At 38.1% G+C, this 20,582-nt stretch overlaps 1 protein-coding gene across 1 annotated transcript in view; it reads left to right on the forward strand.

Annotated features, from left to right (window-relative positions):
- The window catches only part of SLC27A6 (solute carrier family 27 member 6), a 67,381-nt gene that overhangs the window by 30,164 nt on the left and 16,635 nt on the right, over positions 1-20,582 (forward strand). Inside the window, exon 5 of the mRNA XM_028103718.1 lies at positions 17,975-18,169. Within this exon, the coding sequence (XP_027959519.1) occupies positions 17,975-18,169 (195 nt within the window). The remainder of the gene's footprint in view (positions 1-17,974; positions 18,170-20,582) is intronic.

Genomic DNA, 20,582 nt, shown 5'->3' on the forward strand with positions numbered 1-20,582 from the left:
AGAACTGAGAATTGAAAGTAGAATACCTGATTTTTCTTTTAGTTAATTAAATATTTTAATTCTTAACTAAAGTTCTTTGAAGAACAGATAGTGTTTGTGAAATAATCTCTAGGCATTTACCTGAAGGCAAGTGGAGGCGGAGAGAGGGGAAATAAAAGAATAGCTCTGCTCAAAGGAAAAAGTGATCTTTTTTTTTTTTTTTTTTTGCAGAGATGCATTGTATTACTTAATCCCTTTTGTTGATTTCACACAGAACAAGAACAAGCAGTTCTTGGCATTAAAGATTAGGGAAAGAAGAAAGTCATTCTGTTAAGACATCTGACCCCTTCAAGGAGGTCTTGCTTTTTTTCGGTCCAATATTTATGGCTTTCAGTGAACTGCTCCTGCAGGCAGGGGGCTACATCTGCTCTGCGGCAGATCAGTGGCTTCAGGCTCAGCCCAGAGTGAACAGGTAACCCGGTCCACGCCCTCAGAGAGTTAACAGTGAATGTGTCCCACACCGTGGTTTGAAGCCCCAAAGACATTTGTTTAATATAAATCCTTAACTAAAAAAAAGGAGCAAAACCGCTTATTCTCTAAATGCATCCAGATATTTGTTCTATCTACATCCAAGGGTAAGTAATATATTCCGAAGGAGATTTACCTGCTGGCAGAATTCAAGGTCTGAGGTGAGTGCTTAAAAACAGAATTCCTGTTTGCTTTTAGTTAGTGACATCATATTTTAATTCTTAACTGAGGTTCTTGGAAGAAAAGATTATGTTTGTGAAATAATTTTTAAGCAATGACCTGAAGGCAAATTGAGGAGGAGAAGAGAGGGAAATAAATAGAGCTTTGCCCCAAGCTGTATGTGGTTGTTTGTAGTTGCATAAAAACACCCTAGGGTTGGCCTTCCCTGGCTGGAAGCATTTATCCATCTCTCCCCACCTCCCCCCCGCCCCACCCAACCCTGTCTTGTTTCTCTTTTTCAAAAGTCCAGTTACCAAAGTTCCTTTGGCATAAACATTGGATGTGCCTCAAACTTCTGGCAGTAGCACTTACCCTTTAAAAATAAGCCAAGGGGGCGCCTGGGTGGCTCAGTTGGTTAAGCGACTGCCTTCGGCTCAGGTCATGATCCTGGAGTCCCGGGATTGAGTCCCACATCGGGCTCCCTGCTTGGCGGGGAGTCTGCTTTTCCCTCTGACCCTCTTCCCTCTCGTGCTTTCTATCTCTCATTCTCTCTCTCTCTGAAATAAATAAATAAAATTAAAAAAAATTTTTTTTAAAATAAGCCAAGGTACTGGCTCTTCTTAGTCACGGAGCGATGGAGTAATGATTCCCTTCCCTGGAGAATAGGAAAGCAGCCCTCTCCACGTTCCAATCGTCCAAGTTTTCTGCATTATTGAAGCATCAGCATCATACACTCTCTGACTGGATCGAGTTCTTTGTTTGCTTAGCATTAGTGCTACATTTCATATCGGTTGGTAAGGAATATGGTGGCGTGCTATACATCTGTGATCCTCTGGGGGATTCCTGTACAGTTCATCATATTTAAATAAACTCTGCCCCAAACTGCCGACAGCACTATTTAGGGATAGGATCTTATCTGTCACTCATTCAAATAGTGTTGCAGGATTTGGTATTTGGGGGCACATAAGACCAACAAGCCCCCTTTTCTCATGGAACTCACGCTCTAGTTTGGGGAGGGAGAACATACACCAGCCAACCCATGAAGGAAAGTGACAATGACAGGTGTTATGAAGAAACAAAGAGGGTGAGGAAAAGTAGGGTGGTGGGTGGTGAGGGTGGAGCATTGCTAATTAGGTTGAGGAGTCAGGGAAGGCTTGTCTGAAATGGTAACCGATGAGACGAGGAATTGGTATGGTGAGTGGGATCCAGCCACAAAGGGGGCTTTGCACCCATGGGGGATGGCATCACAACAGAACAAAGTGAAAATGAAGAAGCCCACAGAGGACACGCATGAATATTTAGAGAAGGAAAGGGTGGATGGGCAGATCTCGCGGGCCAGATCTCGTGGGGCTCCGTATACGATGGAGGAAAATTTGGATTTCATTCCCATCAGAGCATTTGGGAAAAGATGAAGGCAAACTGAAAAGGAAAAAAAATACAAAAAACTATACTGATTTGGAATCTATTTGAAGGAAAGATAACGAGACTTGTTAATTCAGGTTAGGCAGTGAAGTAATAGAATCAATGATGAGTCTCAGGTTTTTGGTTGAAACAGGTAAACTGTGAGCCATTGGCAGAGGTGAAGAAAACTGAGATTTAAAGAATGAAAATTAAATTTCTTTTGGACCTGTGAAGTTTGATATGTTCATTAGGCATCCAGGTAAAGAAGTGGAATTGGTAGTTGGATATAGGAATATGCTCGGAGCCCAAAGCCTACAGAGGGCAGGATATAATGAACCAAGCAAAAGATCTATGTGTGTAATGCTTGTTTTTCAAGTTAATACTATAGTTTATCATTTAGGCAGTATAGTTTGTCTCAATGTAAAACACCTATGTTTTGACATTCTGAGGGCATAGCCTATACTTTCTAGTATATGTATTTTGGTATATGTATTTTAGTGAATATATCTTCTGTAAGTTACATCTCTTTTCTCTCTTCTGTTTTCTTAAAAGCGAGGACATTCACTGGCAGCTAGAAAGTATCCTTAGGATTCTGGGTATTTTCATTAAAGTGTATTAAAACCTTGACAAAATGGATTACACTCGATTCCCGTTATGAAAAGAGAGACATTTTACAGGACCCGGATAGCTGATAAATATTTACTAAATATTGTTCATTAAAAGCCATACAATTCTTTCACCAGCAATACTTAGACAGTTGTGCAGGGCACCCTTAAGTGTTTGCTGGGCTTTCTTTAGGGTAGCAAGATGAAGTTGTTAAATGACAAGAATCAAATATCAGCACTGCGAGATTTTTTAAGACTTGAATTTGAAAAGACACCTGCTCTCTTTTCTCCAAAGAAAGCCCATCATTTCTTCCAGACTTTAAGAGTTTTCCTCGTCATAATTAGGGAGGTGGGGATGAGGAAGATGGAGATGTGTCAAAGAATAAAATTCCAATAGAAGGGACTAAATTATGCTGTGTTGACGTAAATGAATACATGCACCTTAATGGATATATTAAAAACATTCGTTCTTTGGGCGCCTGGGTGGCTCAGTTGGTTAAGCGACTGCCTTCAGCTCAGGTCATGATCCCGGGGTCCCGGGATCGAGTCCCGCATCGGGCTCCCTGCTCGGCGGGGAGTCTGCTTCTCCCTCTGACCCTCCTCTCTCTCATGCTGTCTCTCATTCTCTCTCTCAAATAAATAAATAAAATCTTTAAAAAAAAAACATTCGTTCTTTTATAGTGTTTTCATTTTCTTAATTTCTACCTAACTTCAAATGTTTTATCATCACGTTTTCCTCATTCCACATCTTGTAAAAGATGTAGTTTATCAAAGCATTGAGCTCTGGAAACTTTTCTCATCACACTTAATAACCTCTAAAGAATGACATTTTTAAATTAATATGAGCATTAGCTCTTATTAAGATGTTCTGCGTTAGTTTCGTTATCATTTTCTACTCTGGAACACTCCAAACAATTGATTTTATCTCCAAGACCTAGTTGTTTTAAGGCATTTATACGTTTTTTGTTATTTCTTTCCCCCAAATATTTGAAGCATTTTATTATATGGTTGAGTAAATCATCTCTCTTTTAAAACTCAGTTTTCCTTCAGTAAATCAAAGATGTATTTAATATTCTCATACTAGATATGAAAGCACTTAGAAAAGTTGGCAAGTTCCCAGAACCTTCTTTTCTGCTTAGAAACTACAAAAATAGAAATATAGTCCTTAGAAGAACTCAGATAAGAAATAAATACGAGGGCGCCTGGGTGGCTCAGCCGCTTAAGCGGCTGCCTTTGGCTCAGGTCATGGTCCCAGGGTCCTGAGATTGAGTCCCGCATCGGGCTCCCTGCTCAGCAGGGAGCCTGCTTCCCCCTCTCCCTCTGCCTGCCTCTCTGCCTACTTGTTCTCTCTCTCTGTGTCAAATAAATAAATAAAATCTTTAAAAAAAAAAAAAAGAAATACGAACAACCTGAATGCTAGTAGAATTAGCAGGGAATTAATGAATATTTTGAGATGTTTTATTTTAGATGTTTTAGACTGTTTAGAATGATATATTATTAAACAGTTTTAATAAGAGCTGATTTTAATATTTAATGATTCATATTTCATGGGTAGTGATGCATATAAAATATACATATATTTTTCTGTCTATCCGCTTGTACCATTCATGCTATGGTTTCCATTAAGAAAATACATATCTCTTATTTATTAAATTTCCCAACAAGGAGGGGCCTCTGGGTGACTCAGTCAGTTAAGCACTGGACTCTTGATTTTGGCTCAGGTCATGATCTCAGGGTCCTGGGGTCAAGCCGTGTATTTGGCTCCAGTATCAGCGGGGAGTCTGCTTGAGGATTCTCTCCCTCTCCTCTTCTCTGTCTCCTCGCACATGTATGTGCACATTCTCTCTCTCTCTCTCTCTCTCTCAAATAAATAAATGAATCTTCAAAAAAAATTTTCCAACAAATTTACTTTATGCAGAAAGTCATCAGGTAGTGCATTGACTATGAATCAAAAGACCCATGTTCAATTTCAGACTCTAGTTGTATGACTTTCTGCCGGCCTCTTCTCTTTGAGCCATGGTTCCCGTCATTATATAAAACAGGTGACAACACCCACTTCTCCTCATTTGCCCCTTGCTTCTCATAATCTGGCTATGAGATATACATGAAAAAAATCTAAACTGGGAAGCCCAAAACAAATGGAAGGAATTTATTTTTAAACAGAATGTGGTAATGTTTTCTGCAAATGTCATTGTAAAACTAGAGTGATTTTTGTGTGTTGAAAATAATTGGTCTTTGACTAATAAAAATCATACTTATTAATTATAAAAGCCCGTTTAGGGGCACCTGGGTGGCTCAGTCGGGTAAAGCGTCTGACTCTTGATTTGGGCTCGGGTCGTGAGATGGAGCCCCGCCACCAGCTCTGCACTGAGCTTGGAGCCTGCTTAGGATTCTCTCTCTCCCTCCCCCTCTGCCCCAGCTCACCACCCCCACCCCCACCTTCTGTGCAGGTACTTTCTGTCTCTCAAATAAATAAATAAATAAATAAATAAAAATTATAAAAGCCAGTTTAAATGTGGCATGATAACTTCAAAGTAAAACTTTAAAATATTAAAATAGTAATAATTTTATAACATGATACTTTTCACAAATAAAAATACCAAAAACAGAAATGTAATTAAAAATCCTGAAGATAGGGTGCCTGTTTCCTCTTGGCTTATATATACTACTCTTACTGTAAATGTGGCATGTGGGTGAGGTTTTCCTACAGTCCAAATTGATTTAACGTTTTAAAGTTTACCTCCAAGATTGTTTGTTTTATTATTTATTTGCAAATTTTCACATTGCCTATTCCTTTAATAGTGTTCTTGACGTCCTTGCTATGGACGTATAAAATAAGGTAAGAAGTGGCCAATCTTTGCCCTTCAGTGTGCAAGCACAAGAATCTTCAGCCAAGGATAAATGGCCAGAATTTTCCAAGTGATTATGTTATTCCAAGTGGAGAAAAATAAGACTATATTAAACATATCAGGGATCTATTTCCAGCCTTACCATTAATTCACAGTGTCACATCAGGCAAGTCATTCCATTTCTTTGCCCCTTGAAGTCAGGGAGCTTGAAATTCAAGCCTAACTTCTCTGTGTCTCAAAAGCTCTGTGATCTTGGGCAAATTATCTTGCTTTTCTGAGCAGCCCCGATCTCAGTTTTGTCATCAATAAAATGAATGTAGTAACAGTTATGTCCAGGGTTGATGGAAGGGTTAAGTTATTAAGCACCGAAATTCACATGGAAACAGATTGACATGATGGGGAGAGGCTGGAAGAGACCTCACAAGATGGTTTTTGTTATCACAGCAAATAATGCCAAAGTTGAAGATCTAATCACCAGCCTGACAGGTTCAGATCTCCCTTTATCAGTATAGGTCTTTAGATTAGACTCCTATAGACCAAGCCCAAGAGTGCCAGTTGATAGCTTTAAATCATCTCCATTGCTGGGTCTTCCTTAATCTTCCTGACCTGTAAATGTTACAGTGCCCACCAGTCACAATCAAACCTTTCTCCTCTCTACTCTCAATCCCGGGATATGTTTCTGGCTACAAATACCATCCACAACTTAACTCGTAAGTGTGTAGCTGTGTCTTCTCCCTTGATTTCAGGTTTTATCTATCTACATTCCTACTGGACATCTCCACTTAGAAATCTAATTGGCATCTGATCTCAAAAATGGCCAAAGCTCAACTTTTTCACCATCTCTTCCATCAGCATGCCCTTCTTGCCCATCTAGGTGCTCAGCCTCACAGATCCTGGGATCTCCCTTGGAGCTTCTCTTTCCCACCCTCCCCCCCTGCCCCCTGTCTAATCCATGAGCAACCGCTGCAGATTTGACCTTCAGATGCATCCTGAACCATAACCTCAGTTTACCGCATCCCTACTGCTCTCATCTCAGCCAGCTCTTGAGCTCCCTGAGAGTTTAGCTCTGGCTTCCTCTTCACCCCACTTTTGTCCCCTTCTATTCTTTCATAGCAGTTGGAACAATTCCGTTAAAATGGAATTCAAGTTGTGTTACTTTGCTATTAAAATCCCTCTGATGGTTTACTTGGAAGAAAATCCACGTTCCCTTAGGATGGACCACACAGCTCTGTGTGGTCTGCTTCCCCTGCTGGCATCTCCCCCCATCTCCCACCTCCCTGCCACACCTGCTTGCCCTCCTTGTTTATTCCACCACCCCTTTGCTAGCCTCCTTGCTTTTCCTTCAGTATACCAGGGCTCTCCGTTCTCTCCCCTTGAATGTTCCCTTGGATATTTGCATGGCTCAGTCCCTAGCCCATCCACATCCCACCTCCCCAGAGAGGTCTTCTCTGACCACAGGTCCTACTGATAGGTGGTGCGGTCACCTTAGCATCTCAGATGGTCCCATACCCAAATTTGGTACAGATGTTAAGACTTAAGACTTATACTACCATACCTGCACCAAGAGGATGTGAACAAGTTTATTACTCATACAATGGGGCTTTCTGGGAAGAGCAGGGTAGGGTCCCAAGCATATCCAAAAATGACTTCAGACAGCCAGGGAAAGAGCCAGGTTCGGCTGTTACTGTGACAAGAAAGAGGCACCGGGACAAGTGGTCTTGTGCACGTGGGGCTACTTGTGTACTTTGAACTTCCTGTTGCTGCCAAAGGAAGGAGCGCTGGATGTTCTCATCAGCTTGCCCAGATGTGAGTCAGGGAAAGAAAGGGGAGTGCTAGAGCTGAAAGCTATCAGCAATCAGACCTCAAGAATGAAGTCAGATTCTATTACAATGCTTATCTCATAGTCTTCTTTCACTGCTTTATTTTTCTTCACATAACTTATTACCCTACTACAGATTTTATATGTAATTGTTCCTTATTGTCTCTTAATCTCCCCCTTCCACTATTATTTCCTGCTTCCAGGAAAGCAGGGCGTTTGTCTTCTTCATCTATAGTTACACCCTCAGTACTCAATATGGTACCTGACACATAACAGGTGCTCGATAAAAATTTGTTGAGTCATTTTTTAAAGATAAAGTAACAAATATAATGAGCCTCATTGCTGGGATACCTGTGTGCTCCGAATCAGCACAATTTTCACTGGTCCCAGACCTGCATGGTAAGCTCAGTTATAATCAGCAAGTCATGTTTCTGGGGAGGACAGAGCTCCCTGAAGGAGTTTGGATAAATCAAAAGTTTGCATCCCTGCATGGAGGGAGTCAAACCATTGCTGCATCCAGCTCACAGCAGAAATTATCTTGGTCATGGGCCCCTACACTTTTCAGAACATTTCATTAATAAGTCATGTTAGTTGTGGCTCAGGTGACCCTTTCTCTGGGTTTCCAGATCAACCTCCCTTTATGTCTACACAGGCTCCCCCTCCTTTTTTTTTTTTTAGCTGAATTAGCACTGCCATTCAGGTTCAAGGCAAGTCTTGCATAGACTCTTGGAGCCAGTCTTTCTCAAACAAGGCAATTTGGAAATGTCTCTGGTCTGCAGCATGGCTTTCCCTGCACTCTGAGTTCCCCGAAGTGCTGCCAGGATAGAAAACACCTGTTCAGAAGAAATGGTCTGTAAATGGCAGTCCCTCTTACTATTATATCTAGAAGATGAGTTTGAAATAAGCCCACAGTGTGGTTGCTTTCTGCTGTAATACTTCAGATCACAGAGCTCTTTTCAAGCTATATTTATGCCTTAAAATGGTTTGTTGAACTGAGGCTGGCATCTCTGAAACCATGGCCTGCCCAAACTCAGGCTGGAGAGGCAACGCAGCAAAGACTTTTAGGGTCAGCTGGAGCCCGGGCCAAGTCAGCAGGGCAGGTCTCTCCTTTTAAGTACTCTCCAGCCCTTTCTCAAAAGAGGCCTTCACCCTGTCCCCCCACCATGCCTTTCCTGCTGCAGTCGAAGAAAGTCTGCTATTTTATGCCGTTTTTTGTTTTTTGTTTGTTTGTTTGTTTTTGTTTTTGCCCCAGGATTCTCTGACAGTCTGTTTGCCCTTACTGTTACTTTGTACCCATCTGTAATACCCAGTTGGCTTGCTGCCTTTATTTTCTCAATGTATAATACTGGAGTGTCTGTGAAGGCAGCAAACTGTTGGAATATAGTTATTTCATGGAGTGTGTTGGTGTGACACATGTGCGTGTGTAATTATCAGTAGGTTTTAGAAAAAAGAGGTCTTAGGTTAAATGGAATCAAGATGGAAGAGTCATAAGCCCTAACATGTGTTGTTATAAATATCAGATGATCCTTTAGGAATTAGACCATACTTTCGTTTTGCACATTAAGCAGCTAGTTACCCGAGGCTAAAGGCAGAAATGATTTGCCCCTTTGTTTTCACTGTTAACTTGTATTTCTTTTCTGTGTCTCCATCTATCAACAAACACGCTTGTTTTTGAGAAAGCAAGGTTGATATAAAATTACCTGTATTTAAGCAGAACCTTCAGACTTTCACTTTTCATAGACATACAAAGAGGCATTTAGCTTGGGTGTTTTAGATTTTCTGGGTAGGATTAAGCCCATGTTCTGGAAGACAAAGACTTTGTTGTTAGAGGCCTGTCCATTTCAGCAAATGAATAAGTGAACATATGGCTGGGTAGGGGGTAGTTGTAGTTCAAGCACTGCCCGGCATCTAGTAAGCTCAACAGACAATGCTGGAAACCAGCTGGATGTGACTCCTGTCCTGCTATGGACACGGTCTGTCCACGTTGTTATGGGTGCATGGTACTGAAAGGCAAAGGGAAACTGCTCTACTGAAACCCAAGACCGTGGGATCTCTGTATTAAGAGGTCTGACTCATCCTGCAGATTCTCTTTTGAATTTCAAATGGGATTTTATTTTATTTTTTTTAAGATTTTATTTATTTATTTGAGAGAGAGAGAATGAGAGACAGAGAGCACGAGAGGGAAGAGGGTCAGAGGGAGAAGCAGACTCCCTGCCGAGCAGGGAGCCCGATGCGGGACTCGATCCCGGGACTCCAGGATCATGACCTGAGCCGAAGGCAGTCGCTTAACCAACTGAGCCACCCAGGCGCCCTCAAATGGGATTTTAAATGGCTGGAGATAAAAATGAGTACTTTCTGTGTATTGTAAAATGGCTTACTCTGTGTGTGTGTGTGTGTGTGTGTGTGCAAGTCCATAAATATTTAATTACTAACTATTGAATTAGAAACTCATGTTTTGATTGCTTCCTATTCCTGAAATCATGGGGAAACACTTGGAAAATAGAACATGGGCTTTGCAGGGTTTTGAGCTGGTTTTTTTCCTCTCTTCCCTTTCTTTCCTTCCTTCCCTTTCTCCATCTCTGTCTCCCTTTCTTTCTTTGATTTGCCTTCCCTCTGTTTCTTTCTTCCTTCCACAAATATGTTGTGAACATCTCTTATGCACCAGGCACTGTCCTAGGCAATGGGGTACAGCAGAGGAGAGAACAGACAACAGACCTCCCCACATAGCACCTTCATTTTAATGAGTTCAAATTCTGTCTCTTGTTTATTTCGTGTCTGTGACCTTGGACCTGAACTTCATTATCCCAATGTGCAAAACGGGGATAATGTGTCTTATTTTGTAGGGTTGTCATGGTGATTAAAATGAGAAAGTACGGTAACCTGAACATGGGGGCTCAAACACTCCTTTTGCTCCTGCTGATTGGGCTGCAAACATGTCTTCTGTTCCTGTCCTGCACCCTGTGGATTTCTGTGTTTGCCCCCTTTCTCTGTCTGTTTCTACCTCACTTGTTTTTGCTTGTTTGCTTCTCTGTCTGCTTGTATCTCTGTCTGGGTCTCAATACCTGTGTCTCTGTGTACAACTGTGTGTCTCTGGGTGTGTGCCTTTCTTTCTTCGTATGTCTCTCTGTGTCTAGTTTTTTGTTTTTTTTTAACTTTCTCTCTCCCTCTGTATGTGGGGGGGTGGAGAGAGAGTGAGAGAGAGAAAGAAAGAGTGAGAGCGATTGACAGCAAGCATCCCTCCTTCTGCATGTGCCTTTGTCTCTTAATATCACTCAGCGTGTGGATTTCTCTGTGTCTCTGAATGTCCCTCACATTGCATCCCTGTATAAGTGAGTGTGAGCGTCTCCCTGCATCACTTGGAGTTTCTCAATGTTTCCCTCACAGTGTGGGTCTCTCTCTGCCTCTGACTATGTCAGTCTCTGTCTTTGTTATTATGGATCTCTATTTCACTTTTGGTCCCTTTCTGTTTTGTTTATACTCCCTCCACCCTTGCTCTGTGGGTCTCTCTCACTTTCTTTCACTTTCACTGTCTTTCCTGCTTTCCGTGTGTCTCTGCGGGTCTCTCATGTATTTTCTCTCTCTTATCTCTCTTTATCTCTCCCTTCTCTTGTTCTTTGCCAGTCTCTGTCTTCTTTCTCTTCTGCATTTATTTATGTAGGTATTATGTATTCATCTAATTGTACCTATGTATTTATGCATGTTCTCCTCAGGGAGAATTAGAAGCAATAGGAATTTGTTCTAAGAAGGTTTGGAGGAATTTATGGACAGCTAAGGGTATTTTTATTTTCTTTTTTCTTTCTTTTTTCTTTTTCTTTTTTTTTTTTTAAGTAGGCTTCACACCCAGCATGGGTGTGAACCCCAACCAGGGGCTCGAACTCACGACCATGAGATCAAGACCTGAGCCAAGATCAAGGGTCAGATGCTCAGGCAGGACCTCAGGCACCCCGAGGGGGATTCTTTTTAATTGTAGGTGGGAGTTATGAAAATTTGGTTGTATTTTAGATGATGTACCGCTAGTTTCTGAACAATTTCAAAATGGACACGTATCAAACCAAATATAATTAGCAACCCTCAGACCCACCTCCCAATTTCCATATATTCCAGGGTCACTTTTTGAAGCTCCCTTTGCCAATCCTGATTATGTTTTCTTTTTTAAATTTGCCATTCTGCTGACCTTCCTTTTCTACTTCCTTACCCCTGCCAACCTCCCAGTGCATCATGCCAGTTAGTACCAGGTTAATGTAGTTATTTTATCAGGCTCTGTTGGATGCCGTCCTCTGGCTTCGAGTCATCACCCTCAACTTCACAACATCACTAGCTGGGTAGTCTTTAAAAAGATTCATCTGACCAATATTTTGCCCATCAACCAATATGCTCAACGTGCATGAGATGCTACTCACCCACTTTACAAATAAAACCAGTTCCCAGTTATTTCCAGTAAGATAAAACCCATCTTAAGAAAGAAACATAAAAAGAAAAGAAATTGGATGAAGAATTTTAATGAACCAATATATGTAGCACCAGTGTATCATCCACTTAACTAGATGGTGTTTGACTTGTCTTAATATTAAGAAGTTGTTGCTTTTTTAATTTTCTTTACAATTTAGGACAAAGGTCAGCAAAAAAAGCACGAATTTGTAAATTATTTTAGACTTTGTGGATCATACTTTCTCTGTCACAGGTATTTAATTCTGCCTCTATATTACAAAAACAGCAATAGACAGTCCATATAAATAGGCGTGATGGTGTTCTAATAAAACTTTATTCACAAAAACAGGAGGTAGGTTGAATTTGGCCCCTATAGGCTGTAGTTTGCTAATAACCCTTGATTTAGACCTTATGATAACATCTTATTGTCATGTTTTAGGTAAAATTTCCATTCCTGTGCAAACTATTTTTTTAAACTTTTATTTCTCTCTCTCTCTCTCTCTTTCCCTCTTTTCATATATGTACGTACATAATGAGTGTGTGTGTATGCCAAAAATAACTATCTTTTGGACTTGCCGCAGGTTTTATATAATTTTTACATTATTATTATAAACAAAGGAATCATATTATCTTCATTTATATATACTTCCTGGCTCATAATTTGAATCAAGGAAACGAAAATCTGAATGATGCTATTGACAACTTTAGATAATTATTTCAGTAAACTGTAAAACAATCGTAATTTACATCACTTACATCAGTTATGTCATTTCTATTTCATTCTTTCAGAAGTGCTTAGGTTTTGATTCTCAGTTATCTTTTAAAGGAAGATTTTAGAGAATGGTTTAAAAGTATTTTGTGTGCATGTACTTACTGAATCAGTTTAAAGATGTTTGTAAAATTTTAGACTTTTATTGAGAAGCTTCTATTTGCAAGTCTTTGGATAACTAGAGCTGAATAAATTGTAAACTGAATTTTCATGAAATCTGAATTGGCCTTAAATGAGACAAATCATTACATGAAATTTTAGAAGTTCCACTTTTCTCATAAAGTTAATTCTAGATGAATATAATTGTTAAATGTAAAGAAGAAGATAGTCTATTGTTTTGTTTTTTTTGTGATGTTGGATGGGAAAGGAGATTTTTAATCACAAATTAAGTAGAAAATATTACCAAAGAAGAGAATAATATATTTAATTATAAAAATAAACACATTGAATGCAAATATTGAAAATAAAAATTAAATTAAAAGGAAATAAATTCCGTTAACTATTAAAACAAAGTACTAATCTTATTAATGTTTTATTATGCGACAAGAATTCAACTTGCCTAAAATCAAAGAAAATAAATCCAAAAAAAGATTATTCCACATTTTCTTATCAAATTAACATTTTAAATTAAATGAATTCTTAGTTCTAGTACATTGAAGAGGTATGATGTAAATAGGATGTCCTTTTTATACAACAATTTTGGTAACAAAGTCATAAAAATTGATAGCTATTAGGTTCTTTCAGGAATCTATCTGAATGAGCTGCAAAGATTTATAGACAGGATATTCACTCAGTTTTATTTAGATAGGTAAATATTTGAAAACAAGCTGGTTATCCAAAAATAGGTGATAGTAGTTAAATTGTGATATAATTATATGATAGTCATATAAACATGAAAAATCATGTTTTTGAAGCATAAGAGCTAGTATCTTAGGATAGTGTTCAGAATATAATATTAATAAAGTAAAATATATAGCTCTAATACAGTGTGATTGTGACTTTTCATGTATATACATGGTTATATAAAAATAATGTTGGTGTAGTAGGATTACAGATTTTTTAATTCCTTTTTAAACTTTCACGTGCTTTCCAAATTTTCTATGATGTGCATGCATTTCAAAATCAGAAGAAATACACCTTCTCTTTTTTTCCCATAACAGTAGATAATGAATCTCTTCTCATACCCCTCAAAGCATGATCTTCTGGGTCTGTTTTAAAAGGGAAGACCAGTGGTGCCTGGGCGGCTCAGTCAGTTAAGCGTCTGACCCTGGATTTAGGCTCAATTCATGATCTCGGGGTCCTGGGATGGATCCCCACCGTGGAATCCCTGCTGAGCTTGAGGATTCTCTCCCTCCCCACCCTCCATGTGCACTCCCTCTCTCTCTCTAAAATAAATAACTAAATTTAAAAAGTAAAATAAAAGAGAACACCACAGAATAAAGATACCTTGAGAGTTAAATAAGTGGATTTGATATTTTTAGACAAAAGCCTTACCCTAGTATGGATAATTCAATTTTCTCTATCAGTTGAATCATTTTTGGATAATTATTTATCCTTATTTAGTAAGCTTGTATAGCTATAGCACACAGAGGTTCAAGTCTATGGAATTTGGTTTATAAACCACCTTCTTACTGTTTTCTGGAGTGTACAACACATTTTATAAATAATGATACTTGCTGAGACTCATCTCTGACCTGGAAAGCATCCAAGAGTTATACTATAGAAAAGATTGTTCTCTGTTCAAGCAGAATAAATCCTAAGATTTGCAGCACTACTGTTTTGTACAGAAAAAATGGCGGCAGAAAATCCAAGAACGAGTTCCATGGCAGGTCGGCCATATCCAACGTGGCCCTGGGAGGTAGGAACCAGTACAGAACTGCTCCTGTCTTGGAAGGAGCTGCTCTTATCTGAGTGAGTTTTTTTCTCTGTCTGCAGAATGTTTACCTTCAACCCTATTGATGTGGGGCTAAGGAAATCAGCAAGTTGGAGTCTTATTTTTGGTATATCCATACTCTTGCTTACCTCCTATTTTATTTTTTTAATTTATTTTTTGTTTTATCAAATAATGACTTCTATAGTTTGAAAAAAATCAAGTAGTACTCTCAAGATAAATGGTAACCCCCTGCTATCAATACCTGATCTCTAGAGGTAAACACCCTTCATTATGTTAAGGTATTTTTGGTTGTTGTATAGTAACATATTTCTCAATAAAATATGTATGTTACTATTTCTTGATTTTTCAGTTTTAATTGTCATCTACCTGGCTTCCTACTCACATACTCATATAGATATATTTCCTCTCCCTCTTTGGCACAATATAATTATGATCACCTAAAAATATGTTGATAATCAGGTTTTTAAGTTATTATAAAGAAATTAAAATATGTACATTTTATTCACAGTGGAGGCATATCATGTAATTAAAATATCATTACAATTTGATTTTTTCAACTTTTCATTTCTAATAATTACTTTTTTAAAAAAATCATTTTTAAAAATTTAGCTTTCTAAATACCTAATGAATTAGGATCTAAAGGAATTAGTATCAAAATACTCTCAAACTCTCCATCACAGCTGATATTTGTTGTAATGATTTAACAGCACTTGGAGTATTTTTATTTTTTAAAATATTTTATTTATCCATTTGTCAGAGAGAGAGAGCATGAGCATGAGCAGGGGGAGGGGCAGAGGAAGAGGGAGAAGCAGGCTCCCCGCTGAGCAGGGAGCCCGACGTGGGACTCCATCCCAGGACCCTGGGATCATGACCCGAGCCGAAGGCAGACGCCTAACAACTGAGTCGTGCAGGCGTCCCAGCACTTGGGAGTATTTTTAAGTAATTTTTTTTTTCTTGAAGACCATCACCCTGGATATCTTCAACAATCTGTCATTGTCCCACCAAATGTGAACAGTATTCTGATTTCTCTGACTATAGATTAGTTTTGCTCTGAGATCAGAGCAGAAGAGTTTAATGATCTCACCATTTAGTGTTCATACTTTTATGTAACGCTACTGTTTTCAGTAGATTCCTCAACCCCAAACTGGTGTCTGTGTGGATGGACTTCTCCAGACAGTTAGTCTCCAGTATTTGGTTAATGTGTAGCAAGGGCAGATGCCCACATGCATTGTCTATGTTGGAGTATCTAAAGGTGCAGGAGCTTCTTAAACATTTTCAACCAAGCCTTCTGCCTTCCTCATTCTTTTTGCTGCTTCCATAAACACCTCAGAACATTTATTGCATCCCTACCTGTTAGGCTTTGATGTCAGCTTTTCCCACTCTGCTTAGTCACATGGCTGCCACCTATCTACTTTCCAGTTTTAAAAATAGGTGACCTTGGGGCGCCTGGGTGGCTCAGTTGGTTAAACGACTGCCTTCCGCTCAGGTTATGATCCTGGAGTCCCAGGATCGAGTCCCACATCGGGCTCCCTGATGAGCAGGGAGTCTGCTTCTCCCTCTGAACCTCTTCCCTCTCATGCTATCGCTCATCTCTCTCTCTCTCAAATAAATAAATAAAATCTTTAAAAAAAATAGGTGACCTTGCCCTCACATTCTCTTTGTTCTTGACAGTTAATAGGTAAAAATCTTTCCTTTAAGACTGAGAAGGAACTGAGATAAAGAATGTGCTCTGTTGATCATTTTTAATTATAAGTGTCAGGGACATTGAATACTCTTTTATTGTTGTGGATGTATTATTATTTCTTGTTAATTTTATAATTACCTTGGGTGAGGATGGGGGTAGCTCAGAGGGAATCGTGGATTTACCATAGTCATACTGACAGTATATTCTTAATCTAATTGATAGTATATTCTTACTGTAACTTTTTGGTGAGTTGTAATTGACATTTAATGTTATATAAGTCTTAGGTGTGCAACATAATAAGTTGACATTTGTATATATCGCAAAATGATCACCAAAATAAGTCTAGTTAATGTCCAACATCACACATAGTTATAAATTTCTTTTTCTTGTGGTGAAACTTTTAAGATTTACTGTCTTAGCAACTTTCAAATATTCAGCACGGCATTTTTAACTGTACTCACCATGCTGGATGTAACATTCCCATGACTTATTTATTTTATATCTGGAAGTTTGTACCTTTTGATCCCCTTCACTCACTTCACCCTCCCCCCACTCCCTGCTTTTGTTCTCTATATCTATGAGCTTTGGATTGGGGATTTTTTTGGGTTCCGTTTTTGCTTTTGTTTTTAGATTTCACATGTAAATGAGATCACTTGGTCTTTGTTTTTCCCTGTCTGATTTATTTCACTAAGCATAACGCCCTCAAGGTCCATCTATGTTGTTGCAGATGGCAATATTTCCCTTTTCTTGGCTGAATAATATCCGTGTGTGTGTGTGTGTGTGTGTGTGTGTGTGTGTGTGTGTGTGTACTACAATTTCCTTATCCATTCATCTGTTAGTGGGCACTTAGATTGTTTCTGTGTCTTGGCTACTGTAAATCATGCTGCAGTGAACATGGGGGTACAGATATCTTTTCCACTTATCCTTCACATAAGTGCCCAGAAGTGGAATTGCTGGATAATATGGGAGTTTTATTTTCAATTTTTGGAGGAACCTCTATTCTGTTTTTCACAGTGGCTGCACCAATTCACATTCCCACCCACAGTGCTCAAGGGTTCCCTTTCCTCCACATCCTTGCCAACACTTGTTATTTCTCATCTTTTTTTAAAATAGCCATTCTAACAGGTGTGAGGTTCTCATTTTTGATCAGTGTATATAATTCACGTTACTTAACATAGTGCCTATGGAACGTAAAGTATAGTTCTAGTTTTTCTTTCAGTTCTAAAGTATGAATCAGAAGAAAAAAAGTGAGAATATTGCACATTCAAAAATAATATTTACAAGCAGTTGCCATAATATTTGTAAGTCAAATATTTCAGGGATTAGATGACCTCAGTGTACTGTTTACCCTACGCTAGGCCCTGGGTTCACCTATATACTGCGGTACTTAGGTGAGAGAGGTATTCTCAGTTTTACAGGTGAATAAACTGAGAATCAGAATGGTAGTCAACCTTTTGTTCAAAGTTATATAGATAATGAGTAGTGGAGCTGAGAGTACAAACTCAAGTGTATTTTATAAATTTTTTAAAGTAATGCTTTTTTTCCTGAAATATGCTTTCTTCCTTACCTGATCTCTACCGAAATAAGGCTTTTGTAATCTGGAATGTAGGAAGATCTTTTACCAGATATGGGTATAATAAAAGCTATATTACTCTAGGCCAGTGTTAGTTTCATTAGCTGTCGGACATGGTTCTGCAACAGAATTAAATTTTTTTTTTTTTTTTTTTTTTTTTTGTACTTCCCTTCCATTACTGCCTATGTGGAACTTACTTCTGGATGTTTGCATTAAAGTTACAGTAATGAAAGAATGGAGAACTGGGGAATTAACAAATTACAAGTAAAATCTTTTCTTCTAACAGAGAGAAGGAGAAAAGGATCATCAAGTGCGTTTAGCAGTTGGAAATGGTGTACGGAGTGATGTATGGAGGGAATTTTTAGACAGATTTGGAAATATTAAAATGTGTGAGCTTTATGGAGCTACTGAAGGAAACATTTGCTTCATGAATCACACTGGGAAAATAGGATCCGTTGGGAGAACAAATTTCTTTTACAAAGTAAGTACAGTATTTTCTTTACATAAGAAATATATTGAGGTCAGTTTACCTCTCTTCTAGTCTTCCTGCTTGTAAATTATGGTAAATGTGATCACCTTTCTTTTTCCTTTTTTTTTTCTTTCTTTAAGCTGAGAAATTATATAGTCATGGCCTCTAGGTGAACCATAGTTTATAAAAACCTCAACTATCTCCCATGTTTTCCTCTATAATGTGGGGATAATGACACCTAAGTCTTTTGGTCTGTTTTCAAATTTAATAATATAATGTATAAAAAACAAGCGAAGTTTCTGATACATGTTGATTTGACTCTTTCCATTTTTCCTGAGTCTTTTTAATCCAGTGTTTCTGATTACACTTCATTTTTATACCACTCAAAAATTATGTATAGATTTCTGATAAACCAAGCTACCACTAAAATCTGTCCAAAAAATCATTTGCCTAGGGGTGAAAGACTTTCAGCTGATTTTTCAATAGCAGCCATGGATTGAACAATGCCTTGAACTGCTTTGAAGAAAATAATTGTCAAAATAAAGCTTATCCTCAGCAATATTATTTAAAGAATAAAAGTGCAAGTAAAGAAAATAGTCTCTGAGTTTATATAGCACAATGTATATAACCTCACGTGGAAATAAACAACTCCAGAATCATAGTAGGATATTAATCATAGCTCTTGCAGTATTTGATAGAATAAACAAAAGAAAACCTTCAATGTTACAGAATATGCAATAAACAAATTACTTGAGCTAACGGTCATATATAAGATACTACATCTAAAAACTGCAGACTATCCATTCTTTTCAAGCACTTACGAAACATCCACAAAGATTACCACACCACTTAGGGAATTCTAGCAAACTTCAGAGGATTGAATATGGATTATGTTCTCTGACAGCAGTTTAATTAAGGTAGAAATAAATTTTGTAAATGACAGGTAGGTCATCTCCTATATATTGGGTTATAAAACGTCTGTAAATGTCCATGAGTCGACAAAAAAATCATGATTGAAATTAAAAAATAATTTGAGATAGGGCGCCTTGGGTGGCACAGTTTATTCTTGATTTCGGCTTTGGTTGTGATCTCGGGTTGTGGGAAGGAGCCCACCCTTAGCAGAAAGTCGGTTTGTGCTTGTCCCTCTCTCTCTCTCCTTCTGCTCCAACCCCTGCTCATGTTCGTGCTCTCTCTCTCTAAAATGAATAAAAATAAAAAATCTAAAAACAAATTATTGGAGCTGAATTAAAATGAAAGTGTTATATTTCAAAACTTTTGGATCTACATAAGAATGTAGATCCAAATAAGAATGGTTGAAAATTTGTGAGCTAAATATCCATTTCTGGGGGTTAATTAAAAAGCAACTAAAATAAACTCAAAGAAAATAAAAATAAGGAAGTAATCAAGAACATAAAGTAAAAAAATACAAGATAAACATTTAATGAGAAGTGTCAGAAGAGAGAAACATAAATTTAAAAAGTAAAGAAACAGATTCAAAGCTGGTATAAATTTCTCTGATGTTTGGAACCTAGAGAAGGTGCAAACTGTTTTTATGATATACTCTTTAGGATTTTGGGGGTCTTATTGGCATCTTAGAAATGCAGCTACATTCTGAAAAGTAATTTTTGGGAAAGTAAGTGCTGATATTACTGAGTTTTTCATTCCTTACAGTTAATTTTCTCAACTTGTTACACTGGTTCTGTTAAAAATTTGGTATTCATATTAAAGCTACTTAGTGAAGCTGAGTTATTTCCAAGTAATCATCCAACAGGAGCACAATGAAGAAGATTTGTATTTTACATTACTGGCTTGACTTCATTATAATTTTATAATATTTTAAATTCCCTGTGAGACTGTAATACTGTCAATAAAGCAAGAAGTCATGATTGTCTCTAATTTATTTGGAAAACTTCTGATTTTCAACTTATTTTTTTTTCAGTTTGGAAATGAAAAAAATTGTACCTATTATCATATGAATTCTACTCTATCTTTTCTCATTTCATGCATGTATTATGGTTTTGTTATATAGGTCATCAGAAAAGTTTGGACCAATAACTGTTTCATAATCATGTGGGGAGATTTGATAAGTCTGTCTCTCAAAGATTTAAACCTCGTGGACGCTTCCACTTACTGGCTCAGAGACAAATCAGCATCTAAGCAGAGATAGGATAGTAATAGAGAAGGAAAAACATGAGGCTTCAACACAGAGTTCCTGCATCCCAAATGTCCTTCTTGTGTTCTGTACTTACCATTTAAATGCATGCATCCAAAGGGATATGTGAGCCATATACACCCCCAGAGCAAACACTATAAAAAAATTGGTGACTGCCTTTGAGAGACAATCCAAGTCACAGTTACAGACTGGCTTCTCCTTTTCTACACCCAAAGATAATATAATTAGGAGGGAAAAACATGAAATCCCTAG

This window comes from Eumetopias jubatus, unplaced genomic scaffold (genome assembly GCF_037043125.1).
Source record: "Eumetopias jubatus isolate StellerSeaLion01/CBP00866 unplaced genomic scaffold, mEumJub1_p1.0 scaffold_5, whole genome shotgun sequence".
Lineage (NCBI taxonomy): Eukaryota > Metazoa > Chordata > Mammalia > Carnivora > Otariidae > Eumetopias > Eumetopias jubatus.